This window comes from Lepisma saccharinum, chromosome 20, assembly GCF_977018435.1.
Source record: "Lepisma saccharinum chromosome 20, izLepSacc3.1, whole genome shotgun sequence".
Lineage (NCBI taxonomy): Eukaryota > Metazoa > Arthropoda > Insecta > Zygentoma > Lepismatidae > Lepisma > Lepisma saccharinum.
This window is the reverse complement of record NC_139248.1, coordinates 22334317-22362297: the sequence shown is the minus strand read 5'-3', so window position 1 is coordinate 22362297 and position 27981 is coordinate 22334317. Positions and strand designations below refer to the sequence as shown.

The 27981-nt window shown below is 38.8% G+C and overlaps 1 protein-coding gene across 2 annotated transcripts; it reads left to right on the top strand.

Annotated features, from left to right (window-relative positions):
- Nucleotides 1–27: 27 nt before the first annotated feature.
- Nucleotides 28–27981, top strand: LOC146003549 (cytosolic carboxypeptidase-like protein 5). 2 transcript variants are annotated; one of them, XM_083141843.1, is made up of 6 exons: nucleotides 28–191; nucleotides 8716–8854; nucleotides 13787–13997; nucleotides 20416–20607; nucleotides 22250–22317; nucleotides 27570–27981. In XM_083141843.1, exons 1-6 carry the CDS (start codon nucleotides 107–109, stop codon nucleotides 27742–27744), a joined length of 870 nt encoding a protein of 289 aa, XP_082997969.1. In that variant the 5' UTR covers nucleotides 28–106; the 3' UTR covers nucleotides 27745–27981. The 2 variants fall into 2 exon arrangements, with proteins under 2 accessions (XP_082997969.1, XP_082997968.1); XM_083141842.1 differs by lacking the exon at nucleotides 28–191 and adding an exon at nucleotides 714–965.

Here is a 27981-nt window from a genome sequence, read left to right as displayed (position 1 = left end):
AAGTTATAGTTATGTATACACTGTGATTTTGTATACATTATGGCATGTGAAGTAAGAGGAAATTTTGAATTGTAACAAGTCTACCTGGCCTGATGAAACTTCTCCAATGGGCCAGAAGAAAGAGGAGAAGAAGAATGAAAAGACAGATCTCTTTTTGTATGTAGATCTTCACGCACATCCAGAAATACAAGGTAAGAAAGATTAGATTAGTTGTGATTATTCACTAGGCAGGTAGATCACAGGCAAATACAGATGGGTTGCTTTGATATTTTGTGCACACTTCTGCCATCTGGTGGTCTGACCTGAAATAAAAGTACAAAACGAACATTTGATTGCATTTTTCAATCATATTTTGATTGAATTAGCATTTTATGTTATGACTGGTGATTTGCAAACTACAGAAAAAAAACTTCTGCACATTAAAAAGAAAGAAAAGGCCTAATTTACTTAAAAAAACTAACTTACAGTCACTTTATCCTGAATTTATTATACGTATACAGTGTACTCATATGTTAGTAGTTCCTCTGACTAAATAGTACATAAGATAAATATGAAATTATCAAATTCTAAAAACATAGTTTCATTGTGTGAATGTTCATTTTATTGCACATTTCACATCTAGACATCATGCTTGCAATTTTTTCTGATTTTATAATTGCTAAAACATTACAAGGAAAACATTCGTGAAATGAGGAAATATGGCTAAAACATTTGTGTTGATCTAATATTTTCTGCTTACATAATACTTTGGTGAAACTTAGTGAAGGGTAAAACAAAGAAAAGGAAGAAGAATTTACAACATTGATTCCTTATAAAACTGGATGAAATTTGATAATTCTTTAGAATAACTTACAAAAGTAAAATGTGGAAAGATTTACCAAGATCGTCCACAAACAGTTCTATACCCAACTCAGAATCAGGTTTATTTTTATATGTTGATCTTCATGCACATGCTTCATCAACTGGTAAACTTGTTTTTTTATAATTTGATTAGTGATGTATTTTGTTAACAATTATAACCAAAAGCCCTAAATATTAGATTTGCTTAATGTTATATTATTTTACTCCTGTGTGCCATTTTCTATAAAAACAGATAATCTTGCCACACTGCTGGTTCATAGCTTCTGTTGAGCTAATTAAATATTTTGTTTGTTTGCTTTGTGTTCAGTACCAAGTTGCTAATTCATTTGATAATTTATTTTGTGTACTGTGTGATTTTTGAATGCAGGATCGTATTAAACATTTCCAAAGTTGTTTCTATCCCAACTCACAATTTACACTTCAAACGTGTTGAATGAACTTGCTAAAAAAAGCATTTTGCTACGCTATGAATGCATATAGGGCACTCCTCTGCACATTGAAGATATCTACTTTAGTGAAGGTGGTGTGAACAGCACCATGCTTCAACACTTAGCAGTAGAGAGGGTGGGGCAAGTGAGACAGGCTGGGCAGGTGCATCCACCCTAGCTGAATTGTAGACCACAATAGGAAAAGACCCCACTAGAAGCTAGTTTGTGTCATGGAAGCTGGATAGGCTGGGTGTGAAGCAGTTGTATGCTCACTTGAAAACTGAGGAGAGTTTTATAGGTATGTATTTGTTTCTGGTGCTATCTTTATAAGGATTATGGTATATACAGAAGCTTGCATTACATATCACCAATGCATTTTAACATTTGTTTTATATATTATGGCATAATATATCTCTTTACGAACCTCATGCTGACATATGGTGAATGCAGCATTATTAGACTCGCATACAGGGGTCGAGTAAATAAAACATGTAAGGTGGGGTAAAAGTGTGCACCTAGAATCTTAGATAGTCACACTTGCTCCAGTTGATTAATTCACTAGTAGGTTATTTTGCGTTGCTTTACTACCATTAGGTTTATCTCAACGACAATGCCTCCATGTGTATTGTAGGGTTTCATATCTCGTAATGAAAATCCAATATCATAGAATTCATAGTTGTCATAATGTCTTATACCCCTGTGCCTTCATTCAGATATGTCTGAAAGAGAGGGAAAGAGGAAAGAAGTGGACGAAGGATGTCATCAGGTGTTGCAGAGTATCAAGGATGATATTCTGTCATTGAGAAAAGCAGCAGTGAGGTTCATTATACCCTGGACAACCCTCATCTCAAGAATGAATCGAAGCATTGTTGGAAGGGCACAATATATGGGAAGGTTTAAACCCACATTCACAGCTGAAATGGAAAAGCGGTTAAGTGACCACTTGCTGTCGTTGGAAAACTGGATAAAACAATTTTGTGTGTGATAGTTGCTGAAAAAATCAGCTTCCTATAAGGGTTATCCGACAGTTAGGTGTCCAGATTAATGGAAATATGATTTAAGTAATTTAGAACGTTTGTCTGTTGAAGTACACACAGCAGAACCTTTAGTTCCAGAACCTAACTTGACTGAAGTTAAAGATGCTATTAAAAGGCTAAAGAATAACAAAGCACCTGGCATTGATTTAATACCAGCTGAGTTAATTAAATATGGTGGAAATTCGTTAATATGTCAAATTCATAAATTAATTTGTTTAATATGGAATAAAGAAGAAATCCCTCAACAGTGGAAAGAATCCATAATTGTTGCTGTGTTTAAAAAAGGTGATAAAATGAACTGCAATAATTACCGTGGAATTACTCTACTCTCAACAACATATAAAATATTATCTAACATTCTTTTAACAAGACTAACCCCATATGCTAATGAAATTATAGGTGATTATCAATGTGGATTTAAACGTAACAGATCAACTACAGATCAAATTTTTCACATCAGACAGACACTTGAAAAAAAGTGGGAATATAATCAAAATGTCCATCAACTATTCATTGATTTCAAAAAAGCATATGATTCGGTCAAAAGAGATAAATTATATAATATATTAGTAGAGTTTGGAATACCTAAGAAGCTTGTTAGTATGATAAAAATATGCACCAGTGAAACAGAAAGTAAAATTCGTGTGGGTATTAATATGTCTGACAAATTTACAATTCATGATGGGTTAAAACAAGGAGATGCATTATCTCCATTGCTCTTTAATTTTGCCTTAGAATATGCTGTTAGGAAGGTAAAAGAAACTAAAGAAGGACTAAAATTAAATGGTGTGACTCAGTTGTTAGCATATGCAGATGATGTAGACTTACTGGGGGATGATGTGAATACAATTAAGAATAATGCTAAAATATTTTTCAAAACTGCTAAAGAGATAGGTTTGGAAGTTAACAAAGAGAAAACTAAATATATGCTTACAGGCCGAAACCAAGTGTTAGGTAATAATAAAAATCTAATTATTGATAACAACTCGTTTGAACCAGTTTCCAAATTCAAATACTTAGGAGTAATATTAACAAATGAAAATTATATTAAAGAGGAAAGAAAAAGTAGGCTTAATTCAGGAAATGCATGTTAACAGTTGGGCTGAAAAGTTCGTAGGCTGACTCATAGATGGCGTTACTAGAATTAAATCCATGTGATTTTTACTTAGTACTAACCTTCAAAAGATACGTGTATAAATTTCACAGCTGCCAGATAATTAGTTCGTGAGATATAGCATTGTGAGTGAAGCAGCTTTTGTTATTGTGAAAAAATGGATAAAAAAGAGAATTTCGTGTGTTAATAAAGCATTGCTTTTTGGCGAAAAAAAATACTGTTGAAGCCAAGGCTTGGCTTGATAAACATTATTCGGACTCTGCACCAGGAAAATCAACCGTTGAGAAGTGGTTTGCTAAATTTAAACGAGGCGAAATGAGCATCGAAGACGATGCACGCAGTGGACGCCCCAAAGAGGCTGTTACCGACGAAAATATCAAAAAAGTCCACAAAATAATTTTAAATGATCGTAAAGTGAAGTTGATCGAGATAGCTGAGACTTTAAAAATATAAAAGGAACGTGTTGGACATATTGTGCATGAATATTTGAACATGCGAAAGCTGTGTGCAAAATGGGTGCCGCGCGTGCTCACAATCGACAATGCACCGTGTCACAAATCAATGAAAACGATGGCAAAATTATATGAATTAGACTACGAATTGCTTCCCCATCCACCATATTCTCCAGATCTGGCCCCCAGTGACTTTTTTCTGTTTGCAGACCTTAAAAGAATGCTCACTGGAAAGAAATTTAGCACTGATGAAGAGGTAATCGCCGAAACTGAGGCCTATTTTGAGGCTAAAGAGAAATCGTACTATAAAAATGGCATCGAAAAATTGTATGACCGCTATAATCGTTGTATCGCCCTCGAAGGCAACTATATTGAATAATAAAATCGAATTTTGTCAAAAAAATATTTTTTACTATGTTAGCCTACGAACTTTTCAGCCCAACTGTTACTTCTCTCTTCATAAACTTTTGTCTTCTCGTTTAATATCTAAGAAACTAAAAGTTAAAATATACAAAACAGTAATTTTGCCTGTAGTATTATATGGATGTGAAACTTGGTCCCTTACATTGAAAGAGGAACATAAATTGAGAGTATTTGAGAATAAAATCCTTAGGAAAATCTTTGGACCTAAAAGGGATGAGGAGACAGGTGAGTGGAGAAGGTTACATTATTTAGAACTACATAATTTGTATTCATGTCCAGATATTATTAGAATAATTAAATGAAGAAGACTTAGGTGGGCAGGCCATGTGGCACGAATGGGAGAGGAAAGAGGAGTATACAGGATTCTTGTTGGGAAACCTGATGGTAAGAGACCTGTAGGAAGGCCAAGACGAAGATGGAGGGACAACGTTGAGATGGACCTAAGGGAAATCTGTAGGGATGGAAAAGAGTATATAGATCTTGCTCAAGATAGGGAAAGATGGAAGGCCTGTGTTGCTGCAGCCATGAACCTTCGGGTTTATGAAGGCTAGAGAGTTAGTTAGTTAGTTAGTTTGTCTGTTGAAAATTATTTGCCAAGTTTCAGTGTTCAATTTCTGTATTTGGCTGGTCTCATTTGCCCCTCCCGCTGGGGCAAGTGCATCCACATGCAGACTTGATTTTTTTCAATTTTTTAACAGGCCAGTTAATTATTTTTTCGTTTTTGAAGTAGGTAAAAATATTCATAATTGTTGTAGGAGTAGCCTGATAAAACTTTGTTTCTTCTCCAATAAATGACGTGCAAATATGACCTTTCTTTTCTTAAGGGGTCTCACTTGCCCAGTGGGGAAGTGTAACATCTTCACGTAGTCATCACAATATTTGCCAAATGGCAGGGTCGATCTTTCAATGCGGGGGACAATATTTATCTGCAATAAACACCAAGGTCATTGCCAATTCAATGTAAAAGTTCATACCACAGGTCTTATGACTACAAAATGCATAATTGTATCCCATACGATGAGAATTATTAAATATGATTATAACATTCAATATATGTTTTTCCTCTTAACAAGTCGAAATAGCAGACATTCGCAGTGGAATGCCCAGGATTTTCGAAAAGGAGGATTACGTGTATTTTTTTTTTAGTAATCATTCCTCATTGTCCACCTTTTTCTACCTTTGATGATGTTATTTTTATATTGAGCCTAAGCAGGGATTATGACCCTCAGCAACCCCTCCTAGAGCATGCGACTTGGCACTCGGAAGAATCTTGATGACTCAAGAGAAACTCTGCCGTGGCTGTAAACGTGGGAATGCGGGCTGAAAAAGGCCTGTTATGACCCAGACCTTCAAGAGTGGGGGGAAGTAGAGGTTGTTGGACCATGTCGTAGGGTGTCTGCCTGTTCGGATGTGTTCGACTGTTCTCAGCACTGGCAGAGACCAGAGAGATTCGCACCATTCTGTGATGAGCCGAGCCATCCAACACCATTGCCTTCAATAGAAAACTTGGCGAGAAGGTTCAGTGCGAGGGGTAGTACCAGGCCCTTATTTCGATGCGCTAAACTTTAGCGAATCTCTTGCGTATTTCCTGCTGTTTCATGCTGTCACTTGGCTTATTTTGTACAAATATGCAAATATCCTGACTTATTATTTTTAGTTCTTCTCTAAAATTTCTAAAATGCAATATTTTTAATATTTTGCTTGGTCATCGCCGCATCTCCCGATGACCGGACACCTCCTCGCCTCTGCACTTGCCCCACTCTCCCCTAAGTGTTGCCCCCAAGTGGGCAAAAACAGTGTGTGCCCTTTCTGTAGATTGGGTAATGGCTGTACATAAAGGAAAGGATTAACATGTTCAAACATGTTTTAGTAAACATTTTGCATTAATTACATAATCAATTCAATAATTAATTATCTGTAACTAAACTAAGCATGTTTCAAAATTTATGAAAAGAATATTCTGTAAATTGGCAATAATTAATTGTATGTAGTCTCAAAAAGTGAAAATTCAGACATATCTTGATAGGTTTTTTTTCAAAAGTTGAAAATACAAATATGAACGGACTCCTTCATAGCATAATGAAGAATGTTAATGTTGTTGTTAATAGATGCATTTTGATATATATGTACAATGAGATTGTTTAAAAAGAAATATATTATCAATAGTAAATTGTTTAATGAAGACAATATTAATAATAGTAATTAGGAACCCTTTAACAAATATGATCATTAACATCAAACAATAGTTATTACTATTATTATTAACGGTCTATAACTATTAAATTTTACTATCCTTGGGCTGCTGAAAGTTGAACCTCTCCCATTATTTCACTATATTAAGGGTGTTTGTAATTTTAGGTACAAATTGATGATGTGGATATTGTCAAAACAATGTGATCATGTTCAAGATTTTCTAGATAATTGTATTTCTATATTAGTTAGTCACTTTTGGAGCCATTGTTTGATGTGCTTCATTAGTGACATTTGCCATTTAATATTAGTTTGGAAGAATATCGATTACCTTGTATCTGTAAATTGGTACATCACCAATGTTTCATGTAGAGACATCTCATTTTAAATTTGATGAGATTCCTTCCAAATGCATGTATTATAAGACCTATTATTATAATAACTTATGTAGTTAAATAGAAAATGTTACTCAGTGTCTATACTTGCATAGAGTACTCTACTCAGTATTAGCCGGACCCTGTGGCCAAGTGGTTAGCACATCGCGCTGCGACGCCAAGGTTCCCGGGTTCGAATCCCACTCGGGCTTGGTTGTTTGTGAATTTCCATTCATCACTCATCCCCATCTTCGCAAATTAGCCAAGAGGCACAAAGCGCAAAGTAAATACACTAAATCAATCAATCAATCTTCTCAGTATTAATACTTTAGGTGTCTATGTTTCACTTCATGATTGCCTTCCAGTCTAGTTAAGTTTGAAGCTTATTACACTATTTCAGAATCTTTGTGTTTCCCTATATTAGTCCTTAAAGCAATTCATCAAGGTAATAAAAGGCCTCTACTTTTAGCACTTCCTTGACACACATACAAGGGGAAATCATTAAATAACAGGAATTTTATTCTAAATTTCATGGAGATTTATGCAAGATGAAAATTTGTATTTCGGGACTCAAAATGGTTCCTTATCAACATATCATGAAGGTGTCATGATGATGGAGCAGTATGCACCTGCGCAGTAGCTCATAAAAACATGACCGCTCCACTGTTGACTTGCACCGTAGAATAGCAACAAAGTGTTACTGGTTTTTGTGGTCAGAGGGAGTCAAACCTGAAATCTACAACAGAATGATGGTTCAGTATGGAGACAATTGTTTACGTCAGGGGAGAGTGTATGAATGGGTGGAAAGATTTACAGACGGAAGATGAAATGTCAGTGATGAACACCCCAGTGGGAGGCCAGTTCGCAGGGTAACTGAGGCAGTGAAACAGCAGATCGACCAGCGAATCCATTAATTTAGTACACTCTCCCCCTGACATAACCCGCGATCGGTCGCGGGTGAGCGCCACGCTCACTTGAATTTATAATGAAGTGCCATTTTAACAGTATTTAAAATATTGGCCTGTGGTGCTCTCTAGCTAACTTTTAGAGATTCACGAGTGACCTGATCATTTTTATGAGATGACGTAAACGGCATTATTAGAGAGACAATTCATTGTGGAAATAGTGTTGTCAGAGTAAGCACAGAGCTCACACGCAACTGATTATGTTATATATATATATTTTTTATTTACATTTGTGCATTATTTAGTCAATAGGTCTATCCTGTTTCTAGTGAGTTTTCGTACCTATATGTTCTTGTCGTGAATAGCAAATTCGAAAGGTGTCGCAAAGATTTTATATCATATCAGATTTCTGGAGATCAGATGGAACTACCTCAGAAGAACATGCGCTTTTTGTTAACGCTGAGACTTGTTGGCTTCGACGATGTATATTACACTGTTTGAAAACAAATAAACATTTTGAAACAAAAATGGAATGAATAAGAAGTGAGCATGACAGATCCCAGGTTGAACAATTCTCTCCCTACTGAACTTTCATTCTGTTGTAGATTTCAGAAGGTTTCATTCCCTCTGACCACAAAAAACCAATAACACTTCTTTGCTCTTCTACGGTGCAAGTCAACAATGGAGTGGCCATTTTGTATGAGCTACTGCACAGGCACGTACTGCTCGATCTTCATGACACCTTTATGGCATGTTGCTAAGGAACCATTTTGAGTTCCGAAATACAAATTTTCATTGTGCATAAATCTCCATGAAGTTTATAATAAAATTTCTGTTATTTAATGACTTACCCTCGTATTTCCTTCTAAAAAGATATACAGCATGTTATTCAATGAACTATTATTTATTAGCTACTTGCACTTTCTTCCAGGTGTTTTTATGTATGGAAACTTCTTTGAGAATATGGATGACCAGATAGAATGTATGTTGCTTCCAAAACTGATGGCTATAAATTGTCCAAATTTCCATTTTAACTCCTGTGTGTTTACGGAACAGAACATGTATAGAAGGTATTTGAATGCACACTATTTAAAAAAATAATGTTTGGGTGAGATACAAATGATATTTTTATGGTGTAAGAGAATTTCAAACTATGTATGTTTACATACACACAGACACATACTTAATCAATATTAGTTTATTGGTAAAATTGACAATAATTTTGCTAATCTGATATTACATAAGTAGAATAGATTAATAGTCTATATACTCTGTCAGTATTGTCCATGTTTTTAGTCCAAGTTTAGTAGTAAATTTACTGGTAATTTTATATATACAGTGTCATGAACTAAATAGTCTCTAATTTATTTTAAATTTATGAAATTTTGTTATTTTGATGAGTGTTCAAAATGAGAATTCCTAGTTGAGGATGCTTTATCGAATTTGGAAATGACGAGGTTGCTTGTATGGATTAATATGGAGACATTGCAGCAGGTGGGGGAATGCTTATGCAAATTATCCTAGCTGAGGAGGATGCTTTATGAAAATGATCTTAACTTCTAAATCACTTAAACACTCTTTTTTTATGAATAGAAACATATAATTCATATGTGCATTAATTATGGAGGCTAATGAACCAATCATGCTCATGAAGGAAAATTTTGCAATTTTATATTGAGTCACTAAATTGTATACAGGGTGATTCTAAAGGTATAGTACAAACGAAAACCACAGATACCTCCCATGAAATAGAGACGAAAGTTCCCCTTCCACTTTGCCGAGAGATGCCTCCGTGAGGAGCTAGACAACGCCGAAAACGTGTGAAAATGAACTTCACACCTCTGTACAGCCAGTACCAGTGAAGATAGAAAGGTGGAACAAATGAAGTCAAAAGGAACACCAAAGTCGCCCATCCGAAAAACACTAGGCGGCAGCTGCGCAACGCATGCGCATGGGGTTCCACAAAGGAAATAGGAGTGTCCCGCAAGACAAGTGAAGGGAAAGGGTAGCGATCGACAACGGTAGGGACAAAAGAAGCAATGAAGCATGAAGTAACAATTGCACAGCGGGAAACAAACACATGCAGCACGTGGGGAGTCCCCAAACACAGTGGGGAGACACCGCATCAAGAACAAAGCACGGTTCAACAAAAGAGAAAGAGGACCGGACGGGGAATGGTACCTGTCAAGGAGACAACAAATGCGGGACGAGGGATTCCCCGTAGCAGCACCGAGGGGATGTCACACAGAGGTCGTGCGCCAGCAGGACAAACACAGCAACTATGGGCACAGGAGGTTTATTGCCACGCAAAGGTGCACTTACAGATAGGAATAGTACGTAGTACGTAGTCGTACCCCGGACTGACGTTGTTACAAAAGTTGCTCAAATTGACGACCACCACATTCAATGCAGGCATTGCAGCGTCGCAGGAAATTCTGGCGAAGCCTATCAAAAATCCCTGGCATGGTACACACCTCGGCCGATGCTGCAAGTATCCGCGCTACCAATGTTTCCTTGTCAGGCACCGGGGTCTCGTAGACGAGTGTTTTCACATGGCCCCACAAGAAGAAATCCATTGGTGTGAGGTCAGGCGAACGGGCGGGCCAGGGGACGGGGCCCTCTCTGCCGATCCAGCGCTGTGGGTAGGTACGATGCAAAAGGGTTCGCACTGTGCCATCAAAATGTGCAGGCGCTCCATCCAATTGAAACCACATACGATGTCGCACGTTGAGGGGTACATCTTCTAGCAGCTCTGGAAGGACTGATGCAAGAAAGGTGCGATAGAGGCGGCCATTTAAACGTGGTGGCAGCAGGTATGGACCTATAATCTGTTCATCGATGATACCTGCCCAGATATTCACTGCAAACTGGGTCTGATGGTGCACCTCGACTGCTGCATGTGGATTTTCATAATCCCACACATGGCTGTTTCGGCAATTGAATATGCCCTCACGGGTGAATTTTGCCTCGTCCGTGAAAAGCACATGGCGCAAAAAACGGGGATCGTCGGTACAAAACTGCAACAGTCGTTGACAGAATTCCACACGTTGTGGGTAATCCCCAGCCTGCAACGCATGAACTCGATGTGGATGATAGGGATACAGCAGATCATCATGAAGGACACGCCACACTGTCGACTGTGATACTCCCACTGCACGTGCAATGCTACGGGTGCTAGTGGACGGTGTGTCATCCACGCGAGCAAGTACGTCCTCCTCGACCACCGCGGTGCGCACATGTCTTGGGTGACCGACATGATGGCCTACACGTAACACACCCGATTCACCAAGAGTACGGTGCACGTTCGAAAATAACCTGCTGTCGGGTTGTCGCCTCTCCGGATACCATCCGCGATATAGGCGTGCAGCTGCTCGGCCATTGCCATCTGCAAGGCTGAAGACAAAATGCATGTCCCTCAGTTCTGCAAATGTGTAGCGTTCCATGGTACAGTGAGGATAGTGCCAATTATGGAATACTGTACTGCAGTGCACAGGTGGCACACACACACACACACTGGTCACAACGGCATCGAAACAACGTACTCAATTGTCGTATGTCAAGCACACCACCACCGCACCGGCTCTTTCACTGACACGCTCCCTGACGCTGCACTTCCAATCAGCCCACACTTCTGCACGGCGCTGTGGTACAATCAGCTGACGTTCCTGAGCCACCCGTGCCTGTGCTCTTCACTACCTGACCACTGCCGTCAGGTGGGGCCATGTACTCTGGGGCCTTGTCATCGTGGAACACATGTAGCATCCTTCATTCTTGCCCCATTCACCCACAACACGTACTTCGTCCGTCTTGCTCGAGCCGACGGGGAGCACTACCTACGATCGTGTGGTGTTTGTGTACTCCAATGTGGGGTAACCCAGCAGTTGAACAGACGTGCATACCCCCACGTAGCTTCATTACATGATTGTCCCACGCAGTTTATCTGTCCAGCCTTGCTCGGCCCTGTCTCACACCCACGCGGCAGTGTGCGGCTGCGGTGGTGTGAGGCCACGCTTGGTTTAGGAGCGGAAGGCTGCGGCCGAGGAGGGACTCGAGTTGTTCGGCTGGGGTTGCGCTCGGAAGCAAGCAGCCGCGTCAGGTCTGGGAACGGTGGACCTGGTGATCGGGATGGAAACATTCCGACCTCGTCCATTAGTGTCGTCCACCGTACGGAGTGGTGGGGTCCGTACGACACTCCAGCAGCCTTTTGCCCGCTCCCACCCAGCGATGTGCCTCCGGCTTCATTTCTAAGAGGCTGATTGGGCCCCATCACGATGTTTGTTACAACGTCAGTACGGGGTACGTGGTCCTATCTGTACGTGCACCTTTCATTAGCAATAACCTCCTGTGCCCGTAGTTGCTGTGTTTGTCCTGCTGGCGAACGACCTCTGTGTGACATCCCCTCGGTGCTGCTACGGGGAATCCCTCGTCCCGCATTTGTTGTCTCCTTGGCAGGTACCATTCCCCGTCCGGTCCTCTTTCTCTTTTATTGCACCGTGCTTTGTTCTTGCTGCGGTGTCTCCCCACTGTGTTTTGGGGACTCCCCTTGCGCTGCACTGCCAGCGCCGCCATTTCTGCCCCGAACCATGTACGCGTCTGTTGCCTGTCGAGTGTCACGGACCACTTTGCTTGCATTCTCGGTGTGTTTTTACATCCTACGTCGTCCTCCCGTGGTTCTGCAACCCCGCACTACTTTTCTCGACTGCACTGCTTCAGTCATGGTGTTTGTTTCCCGCTGTGCAATTGTTACTTCATGCTTCATAGCTTCTTTTGTCCCTACCGTTGTCGATCGCTACCCTTTCCCTTCACTTGTCTTGCGGGACACTCCTATTTCCTTTGTGGAACCCCATGCGCATGCGTTGCGCAGCTGCCGCCTAGTGTTTTTCGGATGGGCGACTTTGGTGTTCCTTTTGACTTCGTTTGTTCCGCCTTTCTATCTTCACTGGTACTGGCTGTACAGAGGTGTGAAGTTCATTTTCACACGTTTTCGGCATTGTCTAGCTCCTCACGGAGGCATCTCTCAGCAAAGTGGAAGGGGAACTTTCGTTTCTATTTCATGGGAGGTATCTGTGGGTTTCGTTTGTACTATACCTTTAGAATCACCCTGTATTATTACTTTTACTGTATCGGAATATCAGTATTTCATCTGTATTAGCAAAAATTTCATATCTATGCATCCGTACTACAAATACTTTAAATGAGTGTAAAATCTTCGCTCAATTAGATGCAGTTATTTGTTTTAAAAAACAAATGAATGCAACTTATTTTTCTAAGATAAAATTCATAAGAGTAGTGATTGTATGCATTAAGGAGGTGAATGAATGAATGGTTTAGATTCTTCATTAAATGTTTACTGTTTTATGTGATATTGAGTGAATTTTACATCAGTACTTGAGGGTTATTTGTAAAAAAAAGGTTCATACTGGTCCTTGATACTTATACTATTCAGGTAATGAACTACATATTTGCCATTTTATATTTAACAGTGTAATCAGTTCATTTATATGTTGAGAAATTTTCAGATTCTACACAAATAACCATTTTATGCTGAAATTGTCAACAATATAAGAATGAAAATAAAAAAAAAAACACACACACACAACACACACACACACAAAGATTTAACAAAAGTAAGTCAGAGATGGCACTGTTTGAGGAGTCTAATATCAAAGAAGAAATCCACCAATTGCACATATTTAGTTAATGCAAGAGTATGATCAGGATAAGGTTAAAAGAATGTCCCTACGAGCATGCACTTCAAAGACAGAGATGCCATCAGGATAAGCAAAAAAAAAAAAAAAAAACAAATCCACAACAAAATGTGACTGAAAGGCAACCATGTACACAAGCATGGGCTTGTTTGAATTTGATATTAGACTCCACATTTTATATTGACCAGTTGAACATTATTTATTTTCATTTATATACCTTGAAAATAGCACATGCACTGTATGTCATAATGCTGATTAAACTGGTTTTCGATTCTCTCTATTTTTTGTCCCTAGCTCAAAAGATAAGTCAGACGTAGTGTTAAAAGGATGTGGAAGGGTGGCTGTGTCTGATGCCACAGGACTCATACGTAGCTACACTCTGGAATGCAATTACAACACGGGAAGGATCGTGAATCCATTGCCATTTCGCGCGAAGGATCCCTGGGATTCCCCTCCTCGAAGGTTCACCATGCCTCCACGCTACACACCTCGCATATATGAAGAGGTCAGTTTTACTTGTTTTCAATTTTTAAAGTGTAGAAATTTCAGCAAAAAATGCAGACACAACCAGGACTTAAATCTGGGTTTCTGATGTACTGTGTCATTGCTCTATCAACTGAGCTACCGAGTCAGCACTGGTTTCATTTGATTTTTTGCTGCCACTGTTTTACTTGTGTGTCTCAGTCAGCACTACCATAATGGGATCCCTTACCTCTGAAACATTGATGACGTCGGTGGTGCCTAGTTTTTCCCAGTGTCGAGTTGTGAGTTACCTTATGGTTTGGCATACATAGAACATGTCCTGTGTGTGCCAAATCATAAAGTAATTCCATTTCTTAAAGTTGTCAGTAAGTTATATGAAATGTTAGATCCATGTTACATCAGTGATTATGGAATGGATTTTAAGGTGCAACACCTTTCCAAAAATATAGCTGATTTCATACCAATCGTTTGAGATATGTATTTTAGAACATGAAATCAAGCAAAATGAACACACTTTGCTGCACCTTTTTGTACCTTCCCTGCTGGAAATTTCTACTGTTATCAACTGTACTGTACTGTGTGTCTCGGAAATCTACTGAAACTCAATGGTTTCATACTGAACAAGTTTAGTAGGTGTACTGTACATGCAGTGGCATGCCCAAGGGGGGGGTTGGTGGGGGTTATAACCCCCCTTTAACTCAGTATTTCTAAAGAAAAGAACATCAAATGCAGTAAAAGATGGCAAAATGAGGGCTGACAACTAAAAAATATATACCTCACCCCCTCCTTTCGAAAATCCTGGGCACGCCACTGTGTACATGTACAGTAGAAGAAATACAAGTTAAATATTCTCTTCGATATTACATGTAATATTGTATACAGCGTATGTATATGTTGTAACTCAACATATTGGCTGCATATATAACTTTTCATTCCTCCTGATTTACAATTTGTTTCTATATCTATTTGAAAATCTAAACAAAGAAGATGTTTCAAAACAACTATAGATCTACTGAAAACAGTACAGTAGAGAAATTACAAGTAAAAATAACTTCTTCAGTATTATATTTAATATGTATGTAGTGTTTTTAGCTTAAAATGGTGGCTATAAGTATTACATTTCATTCATCCTTATTAACAATTTTTATTTATATCTGTTTGAAAATCTGAACATAGTAGATGTTTCAAAACACCTATAGATCTAATGAAAACAGTAGAAAAAATTTTCAGCAGGGTTATCATGAGATTAACACATTAATTCCCTTTTTACCCCTTCTTTGATGCTTCAGCACCTGTTACCTTCCTTTTCTTTCATGTTTTCTTAAAAAATTGGACAGAAAAATAAATGATTTTCAGAATGAGAACTATAAAATTGTATAATATAACTATTGCAGCCCCAATAGTTCCCAAGACAATGTAGCCAAAGCCACGAGAGAAAACACAAACTTCAACAAAACCTATTCAGCAGAAACACAGTTCTTTATGCGATCCGCATGCAATATATACAGATGGCACAGAAAAAGAGAGCATTGTTGATTGACAGTAACTAATTCCTAATTATGTTATTTGCTACAGTGTTGAATAAAGAATGTTAATGTATCTGGTTTAGACCTGAATAGAGGCATTTTATCATCACCTTTTTGAAAACATTTTCATCAGAACCTTTTTTGACCTTTCCCGATCATAATTTTGCACCTTAAAATCTGTTCGCTAGTGATTATACACTGTGCATACTTTATCATGTGGTGGTAATCACAGGAGTAGTTAATTTTTGAGTGGCTCCCAATTGATTAATTCTTATGCACAAATTACAGTAGAAACCCAATTTTATATTCCGCGATTTTACATTTTCCTGCATGTTACATTCACACTTGATGGTGCCAACCAGCGGCGTATGGCAAGGAGGGAGGAGAGAGGAAAGAGGGGGAGGAAACACTGCTTCTCAGGCGCGGTGATTCCGTGGCCAGGGTAACCTCCTTCTTGTGAGAGTCCACCGGTAGCATTCTGCTTTTGTGTCGTCGCTAAATATAGAAGCTGTGTTTTTTATGGCAGGGAAATTTCTCAGGAACGGGAATTTTGGATTCACAAATTGCCTTCTGTAAGGGAAATAGGGAAAACATACCCGGTAGAGTGCGAAGAACAGGAAAATATGAATAACATGGGCAAACCAATTCTACGCTAATTTTCAATTTACATTTGCTTCTGTCTTGCTGATGTATGTTACTTGAACATAAATTTATCAAAAGGAAAAAGCTTAAATATTGAAGATGAAACAAACTAAATTAAAATTCAAATCTTAAGCAATTAAAGCACCTACTATATGTTGACTTAGGGTTACCAGACGTCCGGATTTTCCCGGACATGTCCTACATTTTAGCCTTGTGTCCGGCGTCTGGGAGGAATTAGAAAAATGTCATAAATGTCCTACATTTCGAGCATCACATAATAAAATTAGGGAAATACGTGTTTCAGTTTAACAAAGAGAAATCATGCAAGTTACAAGTCTACGGACTGCGCTCCCAAATTCAATAGTGACATTTATTTTGATTCAGTCATTGCCAAAAAATAAAATAAAATATTGTCCTGCTAGAGAACAAACGGAAAAACGGAAGCAATTAATGAACAAAAGTTTTGGGGCTACATTCTGATGATGCGACCGTTCAATGCCTGAGGGCAATTTCTTGCCTTCGGGTTTATACTGATGAAACAAGGTGTTTTCCATTCTTATTCATTATCTTGATTGTAAAGCAGGGGTTTAGAGAACGAAGTTATTTAGGGTGTTTACTAGTCATGAAAGTCGTGAAAGTCAAGAAAAATTAAAGAAAGTAGGCCGAAGTCAATAAAAAGTCAAGAAATTATACTTGTGGTCAAGAATTTTTGCTATCCCAAATGACTGATTAGTGGATTTAGTTTATTTTACTTAACTTTTCTACCCCTTTGGCTAGTTGCGAAGATGAGGATGAATGGCCATAAGATAAGATGGTTGAAGAGACAATCACAAACATATAGGGACGACAACACGAGCCCCACATAAGATAATACTGGCTGTGAGTCCAAACGCCAGAGCCTCGCTAGTCTGCAAAATGCAGTCCAGAATGCATTAATAGATAAAATAGGTCTAAATCTCTTGTATACTGCTGCAGTTTTCATTTTAACCAGCCTTTTGGTTGGATTTTCTTATTAAATATTATTTTCTTAATTGCTAATTTCCAAATTAACCTTTTTTTATTCGACCCCTACTTAGGTAAACAAAAACGAAAATAAATGTACAGAAAAATCCTGAAATACTCAAGAATTTTGGATTTGTTATTTTGGTAGACACCCTGTTATTCAACTAAAAACTACCCAAGATGAAACTTCTGGAACCATTTCTATGGTAATTGCTGAATATTTGTTTACCATTACTGGTCATAATGCAAAGGTTGAGAGACTACTTTCATTACCATCAGCACAACGGACTCACGAGAGAGTTGTTTTTTTTTCCCCCCATAAAGTCTCTAAGAAGTTTGGTACTGGTCCATATAATATCAAATAGTTTGACTGTACAGTCTCTCATATATATATTTTGACTAAACCTGAAATTTTGGGAAAAATTGGCTCCTCTGAGAAGTACCGTTAAAACAGGTGCATTGTTTAGTATAGTTACAAGTTTGGAAATTTTGAATTAAAGAATTCATTAAGAAATCTTTTTACTGAAAAGTGTCAATTTTAAATTACTCTCTAACATGTTCTATAGAAATATGTATTATTTATTGCGAATGTTTTGTGTCCTACATTTTGACTCAATGTCCTACATTTTGGAACATAATGTCCTACATTACCCTCATAGCGATTTGGTAACTATATGTTGACTCCCCCCATTCTTGTTTTACAAAAATAGTGATTGTTTCTTCTCTCTAATCTTCAAAACCAGCGAGAATACTTCTTTCATGGAACTGAATATTTTTTTAAAGGAAAGATATCAGAAATAAATTATATATATATTAGTTAATTTAAGTTGCTATATTCCGCCTCTTTAGATTAATAGTGATGAAGATGAATGAATTAAACATAAAGGGAACAAACACATCAGGCACGTAGCCAGGTGGAGAACTCGGGGGGCTGAAACCCCCATCCCCGAAATCCTACAAATATCTAATTTAAAAAGTGTATAGTGTTAATTAATTTTACTTCATTAGCAGGATTAAACACCTTGCATAATACGTTGTAATAATCTGAGATTCATCTTCAGGACTTCTAACCCCACTGTTTCGACTTTATGTGGCAGCTGCTAATAAGGGATGATCCACACCCCGAAATAAAATTCTGGCTCTGGCCTGCAATGAATGATTCGAACTTTTAAAACCTGTCATTGCAGGTAATTTCGAGCTAGGAAAGGGATTTTTTTTTTATCATTCATAGGGAATTTCATTCTCAGCCAGGAACACAACAACAGAAGTTTGGCACGTGAATCTGAATGTGTGTAGTCCTTGGCTTTGTTCTATGCTTCAAGTTTATTATTTATTTAGGTGTTAGTGTTTGTCGTGATAGTGCTGTGTTAAAGGATAATGGATGTGATACAAGATTTGCTGGTGAAACCTTTTGAACAAGATCTTTCCAGGAGAAGTTGCAAATTGTTAATACAGGTAGGCCAGTGTCATAGCTTGAACTTATTTCTACACACAAAGACAAAAATCGGGAATATGTGAGGCATTTTCGCAAACAAATTATGACAAAACACCATGGTTGACAGAAAGTATAAGTATAAGTGTTAGTAAGCTTTTTTGTTGGCCGTGCTTACTTTTCAGGGCTGAAAAGAATGTATGGATGCATGGCGGATACTGTAATTTAAACAATCTTTGCAACGCATGTGCCAAACATAAAAAATCCAAAAGTCACATAACTTCCATTATCAAGCTGCAATCTTTCGCACAGACAAACAGCGTGCTTTGGATGTGGTACGGCACAAGTAATCGGGCCCTGGAGTAAGTTGAACTTTGCACTTAAATTAATATTGAGGGTTTTTATTTCACTAGTGCACGTCTTTCATTTTATATTTCACAGGTGTTTTTTTTATAGCTATAATACTGTCTTGTTTTATTATTTGAAATTCTACACGTATATTAAACTGCAATTACGAGAATTAATTGATTGTGGTCCTTGCAATAAGACAAACATTCCCACACAATATTCCTAAATCCAATATGGATCCTGACATAAATTGCATGGAAACTTTTGGAGTTTGAGGATCAAGGGTCGGAGATTACCCACTCGTTAGAACCAGCATACGCCACTGTGCCAACATAGCAAAATGTTATAAATCTTTTTCTGATGTTACATTTTCATGTACTTTAAAGTTTTTTCAGCTTGATCTCCTGGGGAAAAAAAGATCAAGGTTGCTCTGTAGTTGTATAAGTGTCTTGAAAAATTACCAAACTTCTAAATTGGTGGGTAAATCAGGGGGCATTTTGACCTCCTCCCCCCCAATCCTCCTCACCTCCATATCAGTTCTGCTAGTTACACCTACTAGATATAAATTGACCATGAAGATCTCCAAAACTGTAAAATATTTAGAAAACTATTTTTTTCTGGACTGTTTAGAGCAGTATGATATTCCCCATTAAGTATACATATACGGTCCCAGGCTACTGTAACTGGGTTGAAATACAGGTGTGACACTTTTGCAGAGTCTGAATATTGTGAAAATTATACTAAAAGAATTAATTTGGCTTCAGTATTGACTGTAAGATTAGATTTTGTGTTTAAAATGACAACAATTTAAAAATCTGATTTGTGTCATATGTGAACTTATGAATATTTTTAAAATAAAAAACACTGGCAGATTGATATGATATAGTTACAATGAAATACAGTAAAACTTATCTTAATGGTCACCTCTAAATAATGGACAATTCATAATTCCTCAGCAGGCTATCAACTTATGAACAAGACCCAACTTCAAATACAGCCCAAGCTTTAGATTGTAATTAGTACTGTAAGTCCACTCATGATTAGATTCTAAAAATATACCACCAAAATTGTTTGCCAATTGTCTTAGTGCATTATAGCCAAGAAACTAAAATTATTTTACATACTTCTGTGCAATATATCTTGGAAAGTTCTACATTTCACATTTTACTATCCTCTTTTAATATTATTTTCCTGTAATTTATGGTTATTACAAGCACAAGGAGAACATACTTATACTTTTCTTATGCTTGTAATAACCATAAACTACAGGATAATAATTCTACAATGCAAGCAATGCGTACATACAAGAAAAACTATTATTCTTTTAATATAATTGTATATTATTGTACATATTAATTTATTATGACATTGTCTCTTGAGGTACGTTTCTGATGATGAGGTCCATTTGTAACATTCCCAAGATCTAACCTGAACAGATTTAGATATAGCCCTAAATCATGCTAATTTTTGCATTTGAAACAATGTTGCAGGTTGGTCAGGCATTGGCTGTATCGATTCTTGACTTGACAGGATCCAATCCTTACACAAGAGTACCAAATTCCGATCACCGTAGTCTGTCAGGCATGCGGTTATGGCTAAAGAACAATGTCGCATTGGAGAACATGTTGTTGTACAGACGTATTAAGCATCGGAGATCTTCCCTCTCACCACGAAGAAGACGGGTAAGTGTTAGCATTCTTAAAGTAACTAATTGAGCCTCCTCTTCCCAAGAAAATTGTGTTTAATTATTCATTCCTTCCTTTATTACTTTTTAGAAATTTATTGGCTTTAATGATGGTTAGCTATTCATTAGGGTTGAGCCCATACTTATGCCAATGTATCAGTAGTGGCTGATACAAGAAGTTGATATTGGAAGATATCAGGGTGATTTTATTTACCAAACTGTCTGATACTTTTCCGGCATTCCATGCAGCATTTTCATTTCCATTTATTACAAACTAATATTGTATTATGTGAGTATATACGAGGCATTTTAATATATTGGTGTAAATCTTTAATATTTTGAAATAAAACTCGAGTAAATTGATGATTATGATTGGAATGGAATTCTCACCCACTAATATCAATAAATATTTTGAACAACTCTTAATTTTACAATTTCCAAGCATTGGCATAGATGGAAATCTGCATCAAGGTGGGTATGAGTTCAGAATGTTATCTGTGAGGTGGAGAGGTTAGTTATCAAATTGTGCTACAATGCCAGGAGTCCAGGGTTTGAATCCCAGTTTGGGCATGGGTGTTCTTTGTGAGTGTCCCTGCATCACTCATCTTCATCTTCGCGATTAGCCAAAAAGTGGCAGAAAGGCAAAGTAATATACGAGGGTCGTTCAAGGAAAAAGTTTCCCTATGTTGCAAAAAGAATTTTTCTTAAGTTACAGACAAAAATCAAGTTGCACCAAGTAGCGTGGTCCTTTCTCACTTTTCAACATAATTTCCAAGGCGGCACAAGGATTTGTCCCATCGTTGCACAAGTTTTTGAAAGCCATCTGCAAAAAATTCGGGGTCCAGGGAACAAAGAACACTTTTCACGGCTGTTTCCATCCATCGACGTCCGTTTGAATTCTGGAGTGTAGTGATGAACGAAGCTCTCATCCTGAGTCACAATACGGCAGAGAAAGTTGTTCCCTTCATTGTGGTACCGGGTCAGAGAATCCAGGCAACATGTCATACACGTTGTGAAATATTCTGCAGTGAGTTGTCGTGAGACCCAACGCAATGAAACCTGACTGACACTGGCATTACAGAGTCTCCATAAACAACAACCAGCTTCCTGTGGATGTCGATAGGAGCAAGACCATTTGACCACTCATACCGGATCACAGAATGAATCTCTTCTTTACTCCACACTGCCAAAGTACGTTGTTCCGCCATGACTCGCTACTCCTTATGGCCAGGGCACGTTTCTCACTGCAAGACTCACGCTAATCATGTGCCGCGCATGCACTGTAGCCCTCACGAACATTGCATTGTGTGTAAATGTAGAGGAAAGACGAAAGAACACATTGCTAATTTCATTACATTTATTGGGCTCGTACTTTCTTAAAAAAGAAAGGGAAACTTTTTCCTTGAACGGCCCTCGTAAACACATCAATCAAACAAAGTGTTATCAGCTCACCCCTAGTTACGAAATTGGAGTCTACAATTCCTGATTCGTTACCTCAAGAGGATAATTCTGCACGTTTTACTGTTTGGTGTTTTCAGAACACCTTAATAATATAATTAAAATCCGAATCACATTATCAGTGCTTATAAAAATTTTCTCCTACCAATTCTTATTTATTGGCACATTCTTCATTTTCTCAGGTTTCTATTGTTCACCCTCTAGAAGATGAAGAAGAAGAAGCTGAAGCAAGGAGTGATCTGTTGTGGTGGTAAGTTTGTACAAAAGGTAATCAAATTTTATGCTATTTTTTACTACTCAAGAAGGTTTGGTATATTTCAATGGAATATGGATCATTAAACAAAAAGAAAAACTGGTTTGCAGTGATCAGGTTCTGGTGAAGTATCTTGGGGATGGGGGAATTGGTAGCTAGACTGAGACAGCTTTAAGGTGGTGAGTGACAGTTTTGCATCAGGTGTACGTTTGTCCACGAGCCGGCATTAAATGCTAAATCACCAAACACCAGCCACTCCCCGGTGACGAGAGGTCGCCTGAACAGAAGTTAGTGGCCGAGAGAGTCAGAATCGAGTAGCCTTAGTGTGTGTACCATAGAGTGGGCCTGTATGGAGGTTTGGGCTGTGCCCAACTTAGACACCCTCCGCGGGCCAGCACCACGGGAACATCAACAGGTACAGCATGGACGTCCGCAGGATTTTTCCCAGGGAGGGGCAAGGAAGATATTTTTTTTACAGGGGGGGGGCAACATGGCATATTTTCCCCAATAATAGTGTTCATCCCTCAAAAAACATTATTTAAATTTGAATTTATCATGTTCGTGCAATAATTAACACACATTATTGTGGCTGAAATTAAATTGTATGTGTGAAATATGTAATTTTTGGTTGACTTTCGTTTTCCAGGGGGGGGCACGGCCCCCCTTGCCCCCCTTCCGGACGCCCATGAGGTACAGTGATGACAACTGGTGCTTCTATTATCATGGGCGTCCAGAAGGGGGTGCAAGGGGGGCCGTGCCCCCCCCCCCCTGGAAAATGAAAGTCGACCAAAAATGATGTATTTCACACATATAATTTCATTTTAGCCACAATAATATGTGTTAATTATTGCATGAACATCATAAATTCAAATTTAAGCAATGTTTTTTTAGAGAACAACACTTTTTGGAGAAAATGTGCCTTGTTTGCCCCCCCCCCTGGAAAAAAATACCTTCCTTGCCCCTCCCTGGAAAAAATCCTGCGGACGTCCATGTCTATTATCAGTGTTTAATTTAATCATTTTGATCCAGCTCGGGCGTGAACTTCCCCCTCATTATGTGAATCCTAAATAAATATTGGTAAGGGGCAAGAGCATTAATTATTCCTGCTGCTCGCATATAAGCCAAGCAGTTTAAGCCGGTGAACAGCCGTAAACGTAACACATTTATTTCAGTATTGCCAGAACGGGTATTGTTACTGAAAAAAAAAACATTGCACAAGAGAGTATGAATTTCTCCCCATGTTGCAAGTTGAAGCAGGTTTTTAAATTGATTATTAAGCCAAGAATCTGTAAAGAGTATGATCAAGAAGTAGTTACAGAATTCCATGTATTCCTTATGCAGAAACAACTACAATCTCGCGTCAGCTTCTCGTCAACTCCAACTGACGATAAACCGTTTGGTTGAGTGGTCCTCCCAAACAGGTTTCACCTTCTCATCCGAGAAATCCGTGTGTGTTCACTTTTGTCGTCAGCGTACATGTCATTTCGATCCTGACCTGTACATGGGGAAATCTCCCCTGTGCTTCGTGAATGAGGTCCGCTTCCTGGGCCTCATTTTCGATAAGAAATTAACATGGCTCCCTCACCTTAGCCAGTTAAAATTCTCTTGTCTTCGAGTTCTCAACCTTCTACGCGTTTTATCTCATACTTCTTGGGGTGCTGATAGGACGGTATTGCTTCGCCTATACCGTGCACTCATCAGGTCGAAGCTAGATTATGGATGTGTTGTGTATTCTTCTGCCCGCCCATCTAGACTTCGCATCCTAGACACCGTCCACCATGCTGGTATACGTGTGTGCACTGGTGCCTTTCGGACCAGTCCAGTCGCCAGTTTGTATGTAGAGGCATCTGAGCCGTCGCTGTCTCTGCGAAGACAGCGGCTGGTAGTTAACTACTTCCTCCATCTTCGCTCGATGCCTTCACATCCTTCATTCCACACCATCTCAGACGAGGGTAGGCTGGCAAGGTATCGGCTCCACCCTAGTGTCACTAGACCATTTGGTGTTCGTGCAGACGAGATCCTGTCAGCACTTGGTGTTGACAGTGATCTTCCTGGCGTCTCTCCACTCATTCCGCCTCTTCCTACCTGGGAGTTTCCTGCACCTTCTATCGATTTTTCCCTGACTGCCCTTCCAAAGGCAGAAACACCAATGGTTGTATACCAGCAACGGTTTTTAGAGCTTCGTGCGAAGCACCCCAATTTTAATGTGTTTTACACGGATGGGTCCAAGACAGTCGAATCAGTTGGTTGCGCTTTCGTCCTAGACTCTCAAAGTTTCAGTTTCTCGCTACATCCTGCCTGTTCCATCTATACGGCAGAGTTGTACGCCATTCTAAAGGCACTGGACTTTGCAGACGTCAATGGGCTGAAGAAAGTCCTTGTGTGCTGCGATTCGACCAGCGTGTTGCAGTCTCTGGATTCGCCGTATTCCCGGCATCCGGTAGCGCAACGCATATTCAGACGGCTTGTGTCCTTATCTGCCAGTGCGGATGTACACTTCTGTTGGGTCCCTAGCCACGTGGGCATCCAGGGGAACGAAGCAGCTGATGCTGCCGCCAAGTTTGCTCATGCAGATGGCGACGTTCTCGTCCACCTTTTGCCAGCTAGCGACCTGCAGAATGTGTTCCGTTTTCGCCTTGTTGACACTTGGCAGGCCGAGTGGGATACCGAAACGGGGAACAAGCTTCACGCTGTTTGGCCCACCATAGGTGCTTGGCGTTCCTCGTCTCGTCCCTCTCGGCGAGAAGAAGTTATTCTTACCCGCATGCGTATAGGACACAGCCGTCTCACGCATGGTCACCTACTTCAAGGGCTGGACCCACCGTTGTGTCGTGCTTGTAATGTTTTATTAAGCATTCGACACATTCTCGCTGAATGTGTCGATCTTGCTTACCTCCGGCAGACTTTTAACCTTTCCGGCTGTTTGTCATCCCTCTTGGGTGATGACAGCAGTATTTTATCACGTGTTTTTAGTTTTTTGCGAAGAGCTGGACTCTTCCACCGTCTGTAAGGAGGTTTTTAGTTTGTTTGTTCTGACTTTTTAATGTGTCGTGTTTGTCTCGTGCAGAACCTTGCACTTTTAGTTCTTTCCCAAGGGGCTATCTACACCCCCTTTTTTAAATCTCAGTCAGAATTTTAGATAAGGGGACATTTCCCCGTATATACAGAAGGGTGCGAAATGGCCTTAAGTGCCGACGCACCCATAAATTTTAACTCAATCAATCAATCAATACAACTTACTTACAAATTACTGCTAATCAAATGGTAGTTTTCAACTTTTCCCACTCATAAACAAAATCTTAAATGTGTCCTCTTTCTGTTCATGTGTTTTCTATGTCATTGGAAGTTTGATATTCCCAAGAGAACAAGTAAATACTCCCATAAGCGTAATGTTAAGTTTCTCCCCCTCCTAGTGCACAGACCTCTTCTTCTCTAGCTTGGTGTGTGGAGAAAGGTCTGTGGGGGTGGACACTGAAACTGTTTCTCGTGACCTTAACCGTAATTGATTTTGGAAGTATTTGTCTCCCAAGTTAAAGTAATATCTTCTCTTAATATGCAATTTTAATACTTACAGAGTGCTGAAAATTCACAACTAAATTTCGTGCAATTACCATATTGTTTTCCCCACGTGAATTCCCATAAGTATTTATTTTAACTCATAGACATATTAGAGTTAGCAAAGTGTAAAATTGGTTGACCATAAAAATGTAAATGAAATTACTCATTGTCCAATAATTTGAAAATATCAAATAGTGCATGCTCCTGCATTTAAGAGAGTCCAGATATTAAAATTTTCCATCCTGTTTATAAGGATCAAAATTGCACCCTTACAAAGTAAAGGTGATCTCATAGATTCAAATAAGTGCCAAACTAGAAATTATAGTTGCTATATACAACTGACAGCAGCTAATTTGGAACACTGTTGGCACTTGTAACCTGTTAGAGTAATATAATAATAATAATAATCTTTACTTGTGTGTGTATCCATGCTCAAGTTTTGTGTATGTTCATATCTCTAATGGTTTATTAACAACCATAGCCCTACATCTATTTTTAGCATCAGTTGATCCTGCATTTTATATTGTTTGTGCCAACCTCCATGGTAGAGTGGTGACCACGGTGCACCATGACAACAATGGTTCCAGATTTGAACCCCAGCTTGGGCACAGGAGTTCTTTGTTTATATGTCCCTTCATCAATTTCCTCATATCATCTCTCATTTGAATCATCACAATAGCCAAAAGGGGCAGAAAATTGATGCTAAATAACATAAATCAAATATTGTTTGCAATTTCATTAATATTCATTGAGATTATGTAGGTCTCTGTCTGGTTTGGTTTGAGTTGCTGTTTTAAGTCCACTTTGTGCACAGTAAGGCTAATCGGGACTGGACCTACAGTTTAAAGTGGGATCCGAACCACTTGTACCTCCACCGGGTATCGAACCCGGGACCCCTTGATTACAAGGCAATGACGCTACCACTGCGCCATGGGGGAGGCCCAAGGTCTCTGTCTGTTAAATGTCTTTATTAACCTGAGTTGCTTTATCAGAAGGAAGGTTCTTTAAGAAAGATGAAAAGTTCGTTAAAGTATTATTTCTGTTGATAGTGGTGGTCTGTTTGTAATGGATAATCTGCATGTTTTTGCGTGAAAATTTTGTTTGTGACATGTAAATGTGATATATCAGTTCAATCCTTACACCATAATTGTAGCCCTAGAGAACAACGTAATCTGAGCAGAGACTACTTTCTGTATTTTTTTTATTATTATTATTTTAAAATATATAACATTTTAAAAATGTCACAGAACTTCCCTTCTTCCCTCCCCAAGTTGCAGTAACAACTGACCATGGTAATGGTAAAATACCCATGATTATAGTACTGCACCAGAAAGCACATTTATGAGAGTGGGGGGTAGGGCCCCACAGATTCTCGATCTCAGACATTTTGGAGGTGATGTGATCAGCACCACACTCCGGCCACTTTTACCCCTAGTTACCCATTGATTTGAGGCTGGGTGAGCCCTGGAGCCGTTTTATGTGGGGACAAGGCCGGAAAAATCCCAACTTTAGATCACCCACCCCAGGAATTGAATCCAGGTCTCCCACGTAGCAGTCAGACACTCTACCAACTAGACCACCACAGGCCTGAACAACAGACCATGACATATGCTTTTTTGTGAAAGTTTAAATTTCACATATTTTGTATTGAGAAATCATTTAACCTTTGATTATTTCTTCTTTCCTTGCAGGCTACGTTTATCTAGAACTATTTTCATTTGGGTCTTCCTCTTCTTCCTCCTCCTGATGATTACACTAAAAACTTTCCCCAAAGCTATGAAGTTTGTGCCCAAAGGTTTCCCAATACCTGTATTTGCAAATTACACCCTTTCCTTCAAGTTAGCACATAAGGACCGCACTTGGTAAGGGAAATTAAAATTTGTTTTAATTTCATTTGTTTTTAAAACTGTCTCTATTTTTTTTATTTGAGCAGGTTTATTTTCTGGAAAGTGAAAGTTTACTTGTCTTGAAATGGAATTGTAGATACAATATTGTTGTACTGTTTTTATAGCCAATATTATATTTTGTAGTGCTTGTACTATGTTTATGTACATACATACATCAAGTGAACCTTACATAATTATTTTTTAAAGCATCAGAATA